General features: G+C 67.0%; 3 protein-coding genes across 3 annotated transcripts; 1 reads left to right on the top strand and 2 right to left on the bottom strand.

The window, feature by feature from the left end:
• Positions 1-690: 690 nt before the first annotated feature.
• Positions 691-996, bottom strand: MNEG_6428 (hypothetical protein; the record flags this gene model as incomplete). The annotated part of the gene is made up of 1 exon (XM_014045096.1): positions 691-996. A coding segment is annotated over one exon (306 nt), but the record flags the coding sequence as incomplete, so codon positions are not given.
• Positions 997-2,985: 1,989 nt separating this feature from the next.
• MNEG_6429 (hypothetical protein) lies at positions 2,986-5,091 on the top strand (the record flags this gene model as incomplete). Its single annotated transcript, XM_014045097.1, has 1 exon — positions 2,986-5,091. One exon carries the CDS (start codon positions 2,986-2,988, stop codon positions 5,089-5,091), a length of 2,106 nt encoding a protein of 701 aa, XP_013900551.1.
• A 599-nt stretch (positions 5,092-5,690) lies between these two features.
• MNEG_6430 (ataxia telangectasia mutated family protein) lies at positions 5,691-17,387 on the bottom strand (the record flags this gene model as incomplete). The annotated part of the gene is made up of 23 exons (XM_014045098.1): positions 5,691-5,768; positions 6,166-6,332; positions 6,503-6,573; positions 6,891-6,958; positions 7,207-7,299; positions 7,666-7,775; positions 8,016-8,245; positions 8,474-8,555; positions 8,958-9,078; positions 9,343-9,408; positions 9,686-9,823; positions 9,988-10,111; positions 10,299-10,363; positions 10,688-10,855; positions 11,222-11,290; positions 11,523-11,642; positions 11,857-11,923; positions 12,237-12,379; positions 12,641-12,713; positions 13,061-13,654; positions 13,868-14,169; positions 14,434-15,509; positions 15,827-17,387. 23 exons carry the CDS (start codon positions 17,385-17,387, stop codon positions 5,691-5,693), a joined length of 5,586 nt encoding a protein of 1,861 aa, XP_013900552.1.
• Positions 17,388-17,410: the final 23 nt, after the last annotated feature.

Here is a 17,410-nt window from a genome sequence, read left to right on the forward strand (position 1 = left end):
GGGGTGGGCAGGGAGAGGTTGTGCGTAATGATATAAGACCTATACAGCATAAATGCGCAAGTGTAAACCTTGTTGTTTGGCACAGTCTCCGCTCCCAGGCCATTGCCGACTGTAGCAACGGCCACGGCTGCCACCGAGGCGCCCTCCAACGTCGATGGCAGTCACCAGCGCGATGCAGAGAGGCCGTTGGTGCAAATGAGCTGTCTTGGCATCCGCCCATGGAATGCTTGTGTGTGTGCGCGTGCGTTCGTGCGCACGCACACACACACACTCGCCTGCGCGCACGAACGCACGCACACACACACACACACACACACACACACACACACACACACACACACTCGCCTGCGCGCACCCACCTCGGCATCAGCGCTTGCACGTCTGCCAGCCGCTCCCGTTCCCGCTCCGCGAAGAACGCGGCGTCAGGACGACCACGCATTAGCAGCTGCTGCGCGCCAAAGAATGTGGACATGCCCGCCTGCCAGGCGGTCACGTAAGGGGAGTGGGACGAGGGCAGGGTTGGAGAGCCGCGAGGCCGGATGCACAAGCGGCTGGAATAGCACTGACCCGTCAGCCCGCCGTCCCAGGTCCGTCCGTCCGCCGCGAGCTGCTGCAGCGGCGCCACAGCCGTCGGCAACGCAGGCTCCAATGGAACTCAAGAACAAGCAGCCGCATCAGTCAAAATCACACCTCTGCCAACTGCGCCTCCCGCAGCACGGCACCAAGGACGCGACGCCGCTTGACGGCATCTGCAGGCCGCGCGGCGCCGCCTTCTTCTTCGCTGGCGGCGGAGTCATCCGACCATCGCTCTGCCTTGTGACGGGCATCAGAGCCGCTGGTGGAGCACGCGCCACGGGTGCTGCCGCTGGGCGCGCCTGCTGCTGCTGTGAAGGCGCGCGTGGCCGTGACACTGCAGCACTGCCACTCAGCTGCGCGGCAGAGAGGTCGGCTGCTCAAAAGCAGCGCGTTGGAGGCGCGCTGTAACGCTGGTTGCATGACGCTTGATTGCGCGTGGATTCAAGGTACAATTGAAGGACGAGCGCCGAGCGCGGGTTGCGATCTTGCATGAACAGCACGCTCGAATGGACAGACGTGAGAGTTGCGTATAAGGGTCAGGTGTGCGAGCATGTGAGCTGCGTGTCTGTCCACCCAGGTCTGCGGGTTTTTGATTCTGCAGGGTGACACCAGACGGACTACTGGACGGTATGCTAGTGTCGCAAGCGTCCCCCCGCCGTCCGTTCTCTACCAAGCCAACTGCATCGCAGCTGACATTGACACAAAGCACTTCACCAGTTGCGTCCAGGGCACCGCAGCGCGTGCCTGCCTGCTAGCCATGTCAACTGCGCCTGCCTACCAGTGTGCTTGCATCGGCTTCTGTGTTGTAAGGAAGTTGGACCAACGCAGATGTTGAGTCACACATATGCATAAACTCCACCGTAGCATGCACGCAGTGACGATAAGTGTGTTACCGCGATGCGCCTGGAGTGGTCATCACATAGACACCGCACACGGCAGATTTGGCAGGCAGCAGTATGCTCAAAGCGATTGCAGCATCCCCGCCTGTACCTGTTCCGCCGGTACCCTTTGATAGACTGAATCACTGGCGCGGTAGGCGGCAGGTCGGCCAGGGCAGCATGACACGGCTTGAGTTGGAGTCACCCGGTTAAAATAGGTGCAGCACGGGTGCAAAGTACGCGAATGCTGGGGCTCGTGTGCGTGACTCGGAGGCGGGCCGCTCCAGGGGAAAGGGATCGAGAGTAAAGTGTGCACCGCTGTTAAAGAGGCGGGGGACGTGCAAGGCAGAAGTATGGTCAGTGGGGCAGAGCCCAGCGGCTCTTGTGCATCCTCACACCATGTATTGATCCCTGACTTCAGCAAGACGCGCCAAGAGCGAGACCCCCCCCCCGCACGCACGCACCGTATATGGTTAAGGTGTACGTACAGTGGGAGTGGGTTGTTGAGCAGCACCTAAGGCCAAGTTGGCACGTCAAGTTGGCAGACCTGCTCCTGGGCAGCTGGGGAGCAGCCACAGCAGCTGGGCTCGAGGTGCCCAACATCCTCCCAGCACCGCACAGCCCGAACACGATTTGTCTTTTTAGTGCTTCCTTACATTAACCAGAAGTATTGGAGCCCTACACAGAACGCACAACACCGACGTCAAGTCGACACATCATGGACTCGCGAAGGAGCGACGTCGTGGGCGCGTTCTACGCCTTGATCATGATTATGTGGACATCCTCGGCGAAGCTGGGATCCCTGCAGCTGCAACCCATTGGTGTCGTGGGTGGGGCTGGCTCGGAGGAGGAGGAGGAGTCCCAGAGGGAGCACGGCGTCGCCCGGTGAGTATTATACGACGTTATTGAGATCTTGTAGCGTGTCAAATTACCAAACGAGGCCTGAGAGGGGTGGTTGGCCTGCGGTTGGCGTGGTAAATGCGGCCACATGCGAGCCCGGCGTGGCTTTCACCGCGTTGTCAATTTATTGAAATGACCACAGCTTTTGTCGCGCCCAGAGCACAGCCCCTGCGGCGCGCTGGCATCGCCATGCAGTCCCACCTTCCACGCCATGCTGTCGCCCCTCACCTTCAACGAATGTGCCCTTCGCCACTCTGAACCCCCCAACCATAGGCGTGCACGCCGCCAGGAGCCCAGGAAATCCATCTTCAGCTGGTTTTGGACGTCACAGCCTCGCCACGCAATTCGGAACCTTGACTTGCGGCGACGACGCCCGCCCGACCGTCTCAATCCACATGGCGACCCTCCACCGCCGGCGGCGGACGCCAGCACCCCTGCCGCCGCTTTTGCCGTGGCTGTTGGTGGGGCGGCAGTGGCTCTGCTGCAGCAGGCCGCCAGGCGCGGCCGCGCAAGCTCCTCAAGTGCGGCGGCGCCCGCTGCCCGCGGCCGCCGCAGCGGCGGCGGCCCCCCAGCGTCTTCCGCCTGCCCTGTCCCCCGGGGACTCGGCTGCGCCTCCCCAGCCGGCCGCCAAATGCGTCCAGAGGAGGCGAGCCGCCTGCACCCACTGCTGACAACGGCCCTGAGCTCGGCCTCAGAAGGCCTGAGCAACAACGTGGCGCCCGCGCATGCAGCAGAGGCGGCGCAGCGCCGGGAGTCTGCTGAGCTCGACGTCGACGCCGGCGCTGACGCCACCCCCTCCAGCAGCCTGTCCGGCAGCACCAGCAGCGGCGACCTCACCCCCTGCCTGCTCATCAGCGACAGCTGTGACAGCGACAGTGCCGCCGGCTCCTCTGCCGCAGCCATCAGCTGCCATTCCCTCACCACCCAGACCAGCGTGCCGCTGACGGAGCCCTCCCAGCACCAGCCAACCCTGGGGAGCAGCAGCCCCTCCAGCGGCAGTGCGGTAGTCAGCGTGGTTTTCAACATCTCACCCATCAAGCTGCACCTGACTGTGTCATCAGTGACGCCGGCGCCGCCGCCGGCGCCCGCCTGCCGCGAGTCGCCCGAGGCCAAAGCAGTGGCCACCAACACGCCTGCAGCGACGGCCACGGCGAGCGCTGGCTGCCAGGCCACTGTCCAGGCACAGACGCTGGCCGTCGACGCCTCAACAGACACGACAGTCATGATGACTGTGACCCCCACCAGCCGGATCCTCGGGCCCATACGCCCCACCAGGATCCCCGCCAGCCCCAGGGACAGCACCGCAGCCCCGTCCCCGCCGTCCCCTGCGGCGGCGGCGCCGCCATCCTCTGGCGATGCACCCGCGTCGGCGCACCTCATGGCGCCCGCACCTGCCAGCGAGGTGGCCATCACGCCCTCTTCCGCGAGCCGCGCGGCCCTGGAGCTGCTCATGCAGCGGCGCGCCTTGACTCCCCCGGCGCCCGCCGGGCTGCTGCTGCCCTCGCCAGCCATGCCGCAAACAGCCAACATCACCCCTGCAGCACTCGACCTCAGCCTCTGCTGCACACCGCCGCCGCCCGCCAGCGCCGGCTGCGGCGTCTGCGGAAAAGCGGGCGCGCGCGCTGAGGCGCAGGCGGCGGCGACGCGGGCCCACGCGCAGCACGAGCTGGAGGCCGCCTTTCGCGTGCACTCTGCATCTGAGGCGCGCCTGCAGCGGCAAATTGAGTCCCTCACGCAGCAGCTGGCCGAGTCGCGCCGCGAGGCCGAGGCGCTCAGCCGCGCCGACGCCGCGCGCCGTGCCGCCGAAGCGGCCGCCCTGGCGCTGGGGGAGCCCTCCTCACCCATTCTCGACCAGCTGGCCGCCGCCAAGACTGGTGGCCGCGTCAGCAGCTTCTTCCAGCTCTGCGGCGACGGCGCGGCGCAGGCTGACTGCGCCGCTGCCGCGGAGGTGTTGGCCGCACTGCAGAACACCCTGAGCTTTGCCCAGGATGTGGTGGCAGGGGGAGCGCTGCTAGTGGATCGCGCGCCCTGCGGCTCCACACAGGAGGAAGAGGAGGCGCGGCATTGGCTGGCTGCTGGCAGCTGTGGCCGCAACAACACTCTCAGCATGGTCAAGTGCATTGCGGCCCAGAGCCTGGAGGCGAGCACCCTCAGCGCTGACGTCAGCAACAGCAGCGGGAAGGTGGAGAGCGGAGGCTCTGTGGTCGTTCTGCACACGCCACTGCGCACGCGCAGCAGCAGGGCCATCAACAGCAGCGGCACCAGTGCTGCTGCGAGCAGCGGCGCTGCGTGCATCAGTGGCGCCAGCAGTGGCCTCAGCCGCGGCCCTTGTGCCGCCACGAACTCGGGCAGCGGCAGTGGCGCCGGGGCCGCGGGCGGCGTTGGCGGGCCCGCCCTGAGCCCTGTGCCCGAGGAGCGCCTGAAGGGCGCCCGCAAGCCATGTGCCCCTTTCCTGCGTCGCGCCCTGAGCCTGGGCAGCTCGCAACCCGCTGTGCCGCGCGAGGCCCCCATTGAGGTGGCAGCAACGCTGCCGGCGGGTGGCTTCGACACAGTGCGCTGGGGCCGCTGCATCTCTGAGCTGGGGGCGCAGGCCGCCAGCAGGGTTGCGGCGTGCGATGAGGGCACCCAGACGGAGTGCACGAGCCACGGGCGCGGCGGCAGCGGCCGGGTGGAAGTGGGGTGGCTGGGGGCCCGGCTGTCAGTGGCCAGCAGCAGCCTGGGCGCAGTTCCTCTGTGAAGGTGATACCCCCTTCTGGGGTACACAGATGTCGACAGCTGGCTTTGTATTGTTGTGGAGGCTGTCAATCGATATTGCATGTAATCTTTGGTGAGGCGTGTGCAACCCCTGCATGTGTGTGGATGGGCACCAGCTGGTAGCAAAGTTGTGCACACTTGCAGGAATGCCTGCCACCTACAGGTCTATCACCGCCTTGCTCACAACCTTGTTGTAACATTGACATAGTTGAATCATGGGTTTATGCACGCCAGCTGGCCAAACAAAACTGTCGAGACGAAAGCAGCGTAGAACATCCTGCAGGAAGAAAGCGCCACAAACGTCACTGCATGTTGGATACATGCCCTATCTGCATCCTCAGTGGAACCATTCACAGCTGTACAGCCATCAAACACAAACTGTGCCAGCCGGCACTAAACAATTCAGCTGATGCAGCGCACGTGACGGCGTTGTTGCGCCCTACCTCGCCCGCACGTGCAGAGCGCCACCTGCCGGACGCCCCAAAACCGCCTCCTTGGGCCGTCCCGAGCGCTGGCGTGGCACCATCGTCGCCCATCAGGTGTCCGAGCCCCCCACCCTGAAGCAGTAGTGTGGGTTGCGCGTCACATCCATGCGCTCCAGCCCACAAACATGCGGCAGAGCTGCTCCGGGTCCTGGGCCTCTGCCAGGAGCGCGTCCACCTGAGAGGTTATGTGGGTGTATGAGTGTGTATGTGTGTGTTAGGCAGTGTGTGTGTGAGTGTTTGTGTTAGTTTGTGTGCGTGTAAGTGTGGCTGCGAGTGTGTGTGTGTGTGTGTCTGTGTGCGCAATTGAGCGTGTGTGTAAATCAATAGGTGTTTCAGCTGTCCAGGGCAGGTTGGTTTGGGAGCTGCGAACAACTGCGGCAGCATGCACGCGAAGAGCCAGGGCAGCCCTGCCTGCTGCTGAGGCAGGGCGGACGTGCATCAAGCCCCAGACTGCAAATGCGTGTGACCAACACCTCACCCACACACCCCACAGCCAAAGAGAGAATAGGCTGCAGGCCGGCCCCACTTGGGCACTGGCCGCATCCGTGCCCAGCCCAGCCCAGCACCCCCACCTGCGCCGCCACCCCCAGCGGCTCCCCCTCCCCTCCAGCCACGCCCTCCAGCTTCTGCTTCACCCGCAGCACGGTGCGCGCCGCGTCCGCGTTGCCCAGCGCCTGGGCGGAGCCGTCGCCGCCGTTGCCGCCGCCGGTGCCGGCCCCGTCGGCGTCGCCGCTGCCGCCTGTGACGGACGGTTCGGGGAGGCTGGGTGTTGCAACCTTTTCAGGCTTGAATCTGCAGCCTCGCAAAACAGGTGGTGACCCCAGACACGCCTCGACACGGCCATTGCGATTTGGCAGCAGCAGCAGCAGCAGCAGCAGTAGCAGCAGCAATGAGCCCTGTGGTACCCACCATCCGTTGCGCCGTCCCCTGCGCCCAGGTCCTGCTGGCGCCGCTGCGCCTTTACAGGGTTCATCTGCCACCTGCAGGTGGCGTGACAGGGGCCGACTTGATGTCATTTAGGAGAGTGGGCTGGGGAGGTGGGGTGCGGTGGGCAGGTCCCGGAGAGCTATTGAAGCGTCGTGAGCCGGCCAACCGCGTTCCCTCAGCTGCTCAAAGCTCGGCTCAAACCGCAGATGCACATGTCAAACGAAATGAAGGCACAGGTCTCCCAACGCAAGCGCTGCAGGCTTGTACCGGCGGCTGCTGTTGTCCTGACAGGCACCCGCCCCCCAGCCCGGGACGGCTCGGCACAGGACAGAGGGGGCATGGTAGCACTCCCGGGGCCCGCGTCCCCCACCTGTAGAGTGGGTCGTGCAGGACCACCTCCACAACAGTCAGCAGCGCCTCCTTGTTGCGCCGCAGGACCTGGGAAACAGGTGGGCGGGAGTCGGAAAGCTTGCACCACAGAGCGAGCTGACCATGCGGCGCACACGCGGATGATGCGCCAGGGGGCTCGCAGGACGTGATGCCAGGCCAGGCCTGGGCAGCCCATCCATGCTTTGGGTGAAAGCATCTGACCAAAAGCAAGACAAAACCCTCAACCCTCAACCCTATAATGCTCAGGTCTGTGACGCTCTTGACTTTGGGCCTTTTTGGGCGCGGCCCGCGCCCACCCGCAGCGTCTCCTCGCAGCAGCGCCGCATGGGCCCCTCCACACCAAACGCGCCCATGCCGTCCACTACGTCTCTCGTCAGCCGGAAGGGCACCTGGCGGTGTGTTGTGGGTGTGTTTGTATGTGTGTGGGTGTGAGGTGGGTGCATGTGTGTGTGCATGCGTGCGTGCGTGTGTGTCTGCGCGTGTGTGTGCGTGTGTGTGCAGATATCAACAGAGCTCAAGTCTGGCGACACCCTTCGCGTGCTTGCAGAAGCCAGGAGAGCTGCCTGGCAAGCCAATCCCCCGATGTTCGTCTGCGGATGAGAGTAGCCACCAACAGAACAGCAACGGCTGCCATGGCCCTTGCCTGTCCACCGCTCACCCGCTCCTCCCCACCTTGGGCCCTCTGGGACCCACAACTTGCCACCAATCTCCGGCCCCTCCCACAGCGACCCACAGGCCTGCGAATTTTCACCCACCGTCTCTGGCGTGTTGAGGAACATGCCCTGCTCGAAGGCCACCCCCAGGTCGATCTGCAGCACCGCGGCGCTGCTCTTGTCCAGCAGCATGTTGCCCAGGTGGCGGTCCCCTTTGACCAGGTGCGGGGCGGGGACGGGGACGCAGATTTCAGTTGGGGGTTGGGGATGCAGGGTGATAAAGCGTGCGTTGTGTTGGTCGCATCTATACGTATTCTCAATTACGGTGTTCAAAACGCCTACAGCAATCCGTTTGACCGAGTGCGGCTGCGCAGTACAAGCTGCTGAGCAGAAACACCTCGTGCATGTGTTGCTACACGCGTGCGCGTGCGCCGGCCGTCCAGTCCGCTCACCCAGCCCGATGACGAAACCCGCCATGGAGCTGACCGCGATGGACCGCGTGTATCGCGTGCGCGCCTCGAACCAGGCCGCCGGCGCGCGGAACGCCTCCAGGAAGAAGTTGTGGAAGACGGGCGGGAAGCGGGACAGGCACTCGAGGAAGGAGGGCAGCAGCTGCTCGGCGGGCGCCTTGCTCATCTTGTTGTAGCAGTCGAACCAGGACCAGCCGCCCCTTGAGCGGTAGCTAAGGTGTGTGAAGGGGAGGAACGTTTGACAATGTGTGTGTGTGTGTGCACGCGCGCGCGCACACATGTGCTGAGGCTACGCAGATCAGATCATTATCGCGCAGATTTTGGCAATCCCAGCGCCTGCACGACCCCCAGCTTGCCCCAGGACCCCACCAATTCACCCACAGGCCAGCAGTGTGATGCGGCAGGTGCAAACAATAGGACGATTCCCGCGGCGTACTCACCGTGCATGTGCGCCGCTCTGCCTGTTGCGCCCCGCCAGGTAGTCGGCCATCGGCACAGTGTTCTCCACCCACTGCACCAGGCCTGGTGCAGTTTGTGATGCGGTGGTGTTGGTGGTGCATGTGTGTGCGCGTGCATTGTGTGTGCGTGTGCGTGCGTGTGTGTGTGCGTGCGTGTGTGTGTGTGTGTGTGTGTGTGTGTGTGTGTGTGTGTGTGTGTTTATTATTATTGGCAGTTCATTTGACACATGGCGTGTAAACGTTGGCGTGCTCATCAGAGGATTGTGAAACGCGGTTGGCAGGCCCCGCCTTCCTGCTGCGCGCCCATTAGAGGTGGCCCCGCCAAAACACGCACACTTACACACACACACACACACACAAACACACACACACACACACACGCGCGCGCGCGCGCGCGCACGCACGCGCACGCACACGTGCGCACACACACGCTCTCTCTCTATTTCTCATGGGCACAGACACACACCTGCTGCGGGGCTGATGGGCACGACACGGTACGTGCCCATGCCCAGGCGCCGCGCCGCTGCGTCGGGCGTCCCTGCCAGTAGCGTGTTGACCAGGCCAAAGAACTGCTGCATCACGGCGTCCTGCGGGTTGGGTTGGAGGTGGTTGTCACGGGGATGAACGAGGAGAAGAGTGGTGAAGGAAAGCCCTGTGCCGGCCCAAGGGGCATGCAGCACTTGCGCTTCATCATCCATGGAGGCCGCTCTGAGGAGCTTCCGGGCCACGAGCTAGGCGGCCGCCCCTGGAAACTCGACGGGCGGGGAGACTGCAGAAATCCAAGGGGGTCCGGATAGGCAGGGAATGTTTCGCGGGGATGTGTGTGTGTGTGTGTGTGTTTCGCAAGGCACCTGCCGCATGTCGTCGTTGCCGCTCTTGACCAGCATGCGGTGGGACGCCCCATCAGAGTCGGTGGCCTGGGGGTGACATGGTGTGCGTGCGTGTGTATGCACGTGTGTGCGTTTTCATACGTTAACTGTGTGTGTGCGTGTGCGCATCAATGTGTGCACTGATGTGCCAACGTGCACGCTTAATGAAATGCACATGTTGACATGACAGGTTAAACCCAGCACGCCAGCGCCGCGAGTGGCTGGCGCAGCCACCGCGCGCGCGCACACACACACACACACACACAGACACACACACACACACAGACACACACACACACACACACACACACACACACGTATGCACCTGCAGGACCTTGGGGGCATTGATGCCGCCTGCATGGCCCACGCGCGGCCCAAACTCTGTCAGCGTCGGGACGTGAGCGTATGCGCCGCTTGGGTCCAGGGGCAGCGGCGCAGTGGGGACGGGCACCAGGGTGAGGCTCTGCAGGGGGCCAGTGCGTGGGGGCGGGCAGGGGGGCGGGCGTTTGAGCGGGTGGTTGGGCAGGCGCGTGGTTACGTGGGTGTCTGAAGGTGGGTGCGCGAGGCGCAGCTGACCGGGCAGCGAAACTGGGGGGCGGGGCCGTCGCGCGCACAGCAGGCGCCGACCTGCAGCCGCCGCTTGATGGCAGCGGGGAAGGCCCAGCCGTCTGGCGGGGGCGTGGTGCTGCCCTTGGGCTGCAGCTGCATCGCCGCCAGCTCCACAAAGCCGGCCACCATCGCCTCAACCTGCCTGCGGCGGTATACAACACAACGCAATGCGTGGTGAGTGGTGCAATGAACTTTGGAGGTATCACCAGTGCTGGTGTGGCGGCAAAGGGGCGGTGCGCAAGGACGCACAGGGCCTGCAGTGGGCGCAGTGCGGCGCTCACGGGCACGGGCAGGTGCTGCCGTTCTGCGGCCGGCCGTGCGCAGCTCACTTGAGCAGCTCTGCGCGCTGGGGGTTCTTGGCCAGGCGGGCCAGGAGCGCGGACGCGGCTTGCACCTGGGGCGTGGCAGGGCGCGGGGGGGAGTCGCTTTGCGGGAGCGCATCGGTGCAGATGAGGCAGGAAGCGCGCGAGCACCTGCCACGACAGGGGCACTCGCGGCCCCTGCCATCCACCAGCCTTTGCATCACGAACCCTGCTGCTTGCTTTCAAAGACGGATGATCGGGACCAGCAGCCGCGACAAACGTGCGCGCCACGGCGCAGGGACCCCATTGGCCTTCACGCAACGCCCAAACAAGCCGACGGACGGCTGGCGACCCACCAGTGACCGATTGCAGACCAATGCGTCCCCAGCCCAATGCCCCGCCCCGCCCCGCCGCACCTTGTCCATATCAAACTCCTGCCGCGCCAGCACCTGCGCCCCCGCCGCGGCGCCGGTGGGCACGGGCTGGCCGTTGCGGCCGAGGTTGCCGTTGCGCAGGGCGATGAGGGAGTAGAGTGTGTGGTAGGGGTGGTCCAGGGCCATACGCTCCAGGGCGCGGCACAGCACCTGGCAGGGGCGGGCGAAATGAGGGCGGTTTGAGGGCTGTTTGAGGGCGATTTGAGGCCGATTGCAGGGTGATGCAAAGGTTTGAGGGGGGTTTGAGGGCAAACAATTAGGGCGGGGCCGGGGGACAGGGACGGGAGGCAGGCGTCGCGGTGGGGCTGGGCGCGGTTGGAAGCTGCCCTTGTGGGGAGGCACCAGGGGCGGGGCGGGGAGCGGGCGGGCCGATGGGCTGGCGTGCGCAAGCACCGGGGAGGTGCGCGGCAGTGGGGTTCAAGGGGGCATGCGAGGTTCTGGCTTTATTGGTTGGTGCTGAAACGATATTAAATAGCGGTCCATGAAATGTTCGAGACCGCCATCATCCTCCCTCACCTGCTGGAAGGCCTTCTGGTTTGAGCCCTGCTGGCCTGCCGCAGACTTGGCGCTCATGCGGCTCGCGATCTGATAGGGTGTGACGTGTGGTTTTGGGAAGTTGCATCTGGGGTTTCAGGGGAATGAGAGGCTGCCGGGCTCACTTGCAGCGCGCGGTGAGATGCTGGGCCTGCGCGGAAGGCAGGCCCCACTAGAAACACAGCCTCAAACCCTGCTCTTCCCCTGATTCTGCAGAACCCTGCTGCACGTCACAGTCAGCCAACAAAGGTCACCGCTCGCCTCTTGACGCGCAAAAGCCCACCTGGTACACCAGGGGCACAAATTTGGCGGAGGGGACGGCCTCCACCACCTCTTTCACGCGCCGGTTGACGTGGGGCTCCTCACTCAGCGCCAGCCACAGCTGGCACAGCCGGTACACGGCCTGGGCAGGGGTGCCAGACATGCCCACACGCGCGTTTGGGGCCTCGACAACAACTGGCGAGTTTGTGACCCCAAGTGTTGCGCGGGTGGCTGCGCAGCCGTCGAGCCAGCCGCAGCGCGTGTTTGGGTCGTGCATAAAGAGAAGTGTGTGGAGCGGCTAGGCGGTGAGTGAAGCTGCGCCGTCCGCCAGGTCAGCGCGGGCATAAGCCACCCACCGCCAGGTCGTGGCTGCCGCCGGCCTGAAGGGCGCGGCCGTAGTTCTGGAGGGCGATGTGCAGGGTCCTGCGGTCCAAGATTAAGGAGGCGGCGCGGGAATGAGGTGCGGGGGAGAGGTGGGGCGGGGTGAGGGCTCTGCTGCCTCGGTTGTGAGGGTGAAAATGCTTGCCTGGGCAGCGTGCAGTGGCAGCATGCCGGGGCAGCATGCCAGGTCAGCGCAGCGTTGTGATTCAGTGTAGCGTGCGCAGGTTCAATTATGCCTGTCCGGGCGCGGCCTGATCAGGGTTGGACCAACAACCCCCGGCATTATCATTCCACAGAGCACCCTGCAGCGAGTCCACCAGGTGATCGTTTCGTAGACTGGCAGCGGGGGCCTCACCTTTGCGCGAGGTCCTGAAGCTGCTGGGTAGCTGCCTCGTCGGCACCGATCACGCGCTGCAGCGCGTTGATGCTGATCAGGCAGTGCCGCCGCGTGACCTCGTTCAGCCCCGGGCCGTTGAGGCGCGAGTTCCAGACCTCCACCTATGAGGGGGGGGGGGCGGTTGTGAGGCAATGGTGACCGGGTTTATGGGTGGTGATGCTGTGCGTGCGGTCTCTCATTGGCCTGTTGACGAGCAGCAGGCGAGGCTGCAAGGAGGAAACCAGGCTCTGCGCGCCGCAGTCACCTGGAGCAGGGGCGATGAGCCGTAGGAATGGACAGCGCGGTCGTGGTGCAGTGCAGCAGGGAGTGCCAAAACATATGTGTGAAGGGCGCTTCGGCCCGGCCCCCCCCCCCCCGCGCACCTGCCGCCGCTTTGCCGCGATGACCATCTGCTGGGTGCGCCACTCCGGCGACGACATCTGCTGCTGCGTCTGCCTGCGCGCGCGTGCATATGTGTGAGATGATTGTGGGAGTGAGACCGTGCTCTTGCTGCATGGGAGGAGCCTCGAATCGCTGGCCCCCTGTGGACATAGCTGTGGCGCGCGCCTCGTCCCGGCGCTGGACCGCGTGCAGGCAGATGCAAACAAATGAATGCTGAGCCGCCGCGGGAGCGTGACACAATGCATCAAGCACCCCGTCAAGTGCACAGGTTCCCTGGAGGCGTTGGGATTGCATCCCACGGCCTGGAATAAGGTTGCACCAAAGGGGATAGCATGCAGAGGGAACAGGAGGCCAGTCCTTCGGGCGTCCATCGGGCCCCGATGCTGAGTCAGGCCACTCACTTGTACCGCTCGTCCGCGAACGCGGCCAGCCTGAAGAACACGCGCGCCGCCAGCTCTCCCTCCCCGCCCCCGCCGTCCCGCAGCGCGTCAGCGCCGCGGGCCATCAGCTCCATCACGGTCGCCGTCTTGCCGCCGCCATGCTGCGTCGCGGCCGACCACTTGCCGGCCAGGGACAGCATACGCGCCAGCTGCTGGTGACGCGGCGGCTCGCCCTGCTGCTGCTGCTGCTGCTGCTGCTGCTGCTGCTGCTGCTGGGGTGGGCCGTCCGCAGCCTCGACAGCTGCTATCAGGGAATGCAGCTCGCGGAGGGCGCCGGCCGCCTGCCCGCGGTCCCACATCAGCTTGACAGCCTCAAGCAGCCACGCAGACTGCGGCCGCAGCATCGGCCTCCACCACGCGCCCGCGCCCGCGCCCGCGGCCCCGCCGGCCATCGCGGCGAACGGGCCCGCAGTGGCTCCGGCGTCGGCGTCAGCGGCAGCGTGGTTGCGGATGAGGTGGCGGACGCGCGTGAGGGCCGCGTCCGCGGCGGCGAGGTGGCCGCACTTGCGGGCGGCGCCGGCGGCGGCCTGGAGCGTCACCACCAGCACGTCGGGCCTGAGGTGGCGGCGCCGAATCACGAAAAGCAGGAAGGACGAAACGGCAGCAGTGGGTTGAAAGCTTGCGCCATGGCACGGCCGGACACATTGCAAGGCAGGGTGCAGCTGAAGCTGCAGGCGCGCGGTTTACATCGTTGCATTGCCCGGCCGATGTTCAACCTGCGCGGTCAAATCACCGGCGACCGCTTGGCTCGGAACCGGGGCGCCGCACCTGCCCAGGATTTGCGCCACACAGGCCTGCAGCGCCAGCAGCTGGTCTGCTTGGTGGTAATCTCCAGGGCGCAGCCGCAGCGCGCCCGAGCCAGCCGCGACGCCCTCCGCCGACGAAGCTGCGCCGCCGAGCGGGCCCAGCAGGCGCCGCAGCAGCTGCGGCGTGGCGCAGGAGGCGGCCGCGGCCGCGGCGCCGGCGCCACCTGCGAGGCCGGCGGAGGGCGACGCAGCGGCGTCGCTGGCGCACTTGGCCCACTTGATGCGCCAGGCGCGGCGCAGCAGCTCCAGCATCTGTAGCCGCACCTGGGCAGTTCGCAAGCCGAGGCAGGAGACAGGTGGGTTGTGGGTAAGGCATGGTGAAGTTCACGCCACGAGTTTGAACACGTTGCCAAGATTGAATAAGTCAGGTCGAGCGCGTTGGATCAGTCAGGCCGCCGGCCTTTGCGATTGAACCTGTGTCACACAGCTGGTCAGCCCCAGACAGCACCAGCACCCAGCAAGGCGACCAGGGCCAGCCATCAAGCCTGCCGCCAGAGAGGAGTCCGGTTGAAAAACCCGCCCGCCCACCAGGGCATGGTTGACCGTGACTGCGCTCTCGTCCCCGCTGGTAGCCAGCGCGCCGACGGCCGCGTGCCGCGCCTCTGCGAGCGCCGCCCCAAACGCCTCCCCGTCCCCTGCGCGCAGCAGCTGTAGCGACCGGAAGATACCGGCGTGGAACCCGCCGGCGCCGCCGCCGTTCCCGACCGCCGCGCCCTCGCCGCGTGTGCCTGCCACTGCCGCTTGTGCCGCCGGCGCCGCGAGCGCGCCAGCTGTCCCCTGTCCTGCAGTGTCCCACTCGCCTAGCCGCCACGCAAGCTCAGCCTGCGCCTCGCGCGTCGCCGAATCCGCAGCACACGCGCCACTGCTGCCGCCAGTGTTGGCCAGACTGGATTGGAGGTACCTCTGCGCCGTGTGGCGGCAGCCCATGCGTGTCAGAGCCCTCAATAGGTCAACAGCTGTGCCCCCGAGCCCCGCCCCTGCTGGCGCCGCAGCAGGGTGCTGCAGGCGCTCGTCCGCGGCGGCCAGCACCTCGGGCCAGCGGCCCTCGCACTGCTGCAGCCGCAGGCGGCCCGAGGCGCTGCCCAGGATCGCGGCAATCGCATAAACGCCATCAGGGTCGTTGATCCTCTCGTACAGATCAAGCAGCAGCGCCTCAATCTCGGACAGCCGCGAATCCTCGTCAGAGGCGCCGACGGCGCCGCCCGGGTCCGAGGCGGCGCCCGCCGACGCCGGCCGGCTTGTGCGGGGCGGCTGAGGGGTGGCCAAGTGCTGCGCATTGCGGCGCCCGCGCTGCTGCTGCTGCTGCTGCTGCGGGGCCTGCAGCTGCGCCTGCGTCCCGCCCGGCAGCAGTTCTGCCAGCATCGACGGCAGCGCGGGCGTCGCTGCCGCCCCCGCCCCGCTGCCTAGTGCATCCTTGGCGCCTGCGCGCGGCAGCGCGACGCCGCCGTGCCGCAGCTCGCACCAGCGCTCCACATACACGAGCGCCATGAAGTGGGCGCCGCACGCGTCCGCAGCGCGCGCGACGGCGGCGTAATCGGTGTTCAGTGCGTACACCGTGTCCCAGTAGTAGGGGTGCAGCCGGTCGGCGGGCGGGCGGCCCTTGGCTGCGGCAGTTTGGGGTTGATTTGCAGGCGAGCGGGGCGAGGACAGGTGTTGGCGCACTTGGACAGGCTCCCTTAAACCGCGTTGTTCCAGGGACTGAGCCCGCTCCGAGACGGCGCCCATCCCTGCAGCACCCCGGCGCCCGTGGCGACGCACGTGCTCACACAAGCGCACACTGATGTTTACGCGCGCGCGCAAACACACACACACACACACACACGACCTCGTGCACGCAAACACACCACCTCGCTCCCGCCACCATGCGTTAGACTCCACAGTCGGCCTGAATTGGGCAGCGCCTGCACCGGCGCGCCCTCACCTGTCAGCTTCGAATCCCGATGGATGCCCCTCAAAAACTCGAGCGCCCGCAGCAGCACCCGCAGCCCCTGCCGCGCGTCGTCCGCGCCCGTGCCCGCGGCTGCACCCGACGGCCCGCCGCGCGCCGGGCCGCCCCCGGCGGCCCCGAGGCTGGGACCTCGGGACAGGCTGGCCTGCAGCGAGGACGTCATCGAGCGTCCCTTCGCCTGGTCGACAGACCCCGACGAGCGGCCCACGTCGGACCCTGCAGGGGGAGGTGCTGCGGCGCCGGCGGCCGCGGCGGCCCCCTCCAGGAGTGCCGCCTCCATCGCCGCGCCGAGCTCGGCCCGCGCCTGCCAGGGCGGTAAGCCGACCGGCCGCTCGTCCGAGTAGCGGCCCGCGCCCGCGCCCACCACCTCGCGCAGCGCGTGCGGCAGCAGCGCCGCCGCCACTGCGGGCAGCGCCGCCGCGGCGGGCGCGAGCAGCCGGAGCAGCGGGTCTCGCGCGCACGCCGACAGCAGCGCGGACGATAGGCGGCAGAGCCACGCGCCGTGGGGCGCCGGCCCGGCGGGATTCCAAAGGGACGGCTCCGACAACTCAACCCCCTGCTGCTCCTGCGGACCGCCGCCGCCGACCTCGCCCTGCTGCTCCTCCTCATTTTCAGCCTCAGCATCCCCACCGGCGCTGCCGGCGCCGCCGGCAAGGGATGACAGGTAGCAGGGCACCATAGCTCGTGCAGCCGCCGCAGCATCGTCCCACCCGGCCGCCTCCCACGCGCGGTTGAGGGCGTCCTGCAGCGGCCGCAGCGCGGCGCCGCCCTCGGGCGTCGCCAACAGCGCGCGCGTGGCGGACTGGACCGTCCCTATGACTTCTGGGTCGGGGCCGGCCAGGAAGCTGCCCAGCAGCTCCAGCACCCCGAAGAGCATCGCGTCACGGCGGGGGTCCCCGGTCACTGACGCCGCGCCGCTGGCCGTCAATATCGCGGCCGCTCCGCCGCCGGCGCCATCAACGGCTGCAGTCGAAGCAGGGCCAGGACCTGTGGACCGGCTGCGCTGCTTTGGCGCGGAGCCGCCCGCCGACGCGGGCTGGGCCAGCCCGGCCTCGTCGTCGCCGGTCGATGACATGTAGATGACGTCATCGCCGCCCCCGCCGGCGGCCGCAGCTGCCGAGAAGCTGATGACGTCGGGCGGCAGCGGCCCCGCGGCCGCCAGCAGGCGCGCGGCCAGGCCAGACAGCCCTGGGTCGTCCAGACGCGCCCCCAGGTGCGCCAGCCGCCACGCGGCCGCGCACACCCCCGGCAGCAGCCGCCCCGAGACCCGCTGCTCGCACGCGCCGTCGGGCGCCGCCCCCGCGTCGCCGGGCGGCCGCGGGGCCGGCGGCGCGAGCAGCGCGTCCTTGTCAGCGTCGAGGCCGCGCTCGAGCGCCGCGAGCGCGCGTCGGCGGCTGGCCGGCGGCATGCCGGCCGCGCGCGCCGCAAACATGGAAACCTCCTCCGCAAGCGTGACCCCCGCCCGCGCCGCACGCAGCGCCGCGTCCGCGCCGCTGAGCGCCGGCAGCGCCGGCAGCGGGCCGAGCGCCCGCATGTGCGCGTGCAGCGGGTCTGCAG

This window comes from Monoraphidium neglectum (genome assembly GCF_000611645.1).
Source record: "Monoraphidium neglectum strain SAG 48.87 unplaced genomic scaffold scaffold01041, whole genome shotgun sequence".
NCBI classification, from domain to species: Eukaryota; Viridiplantae; Chlorophyta; class Chlorophyceae; order Sphaeropleales; family Selenastraceae; genus Monoraphidium; species Monoraphidium neglectum.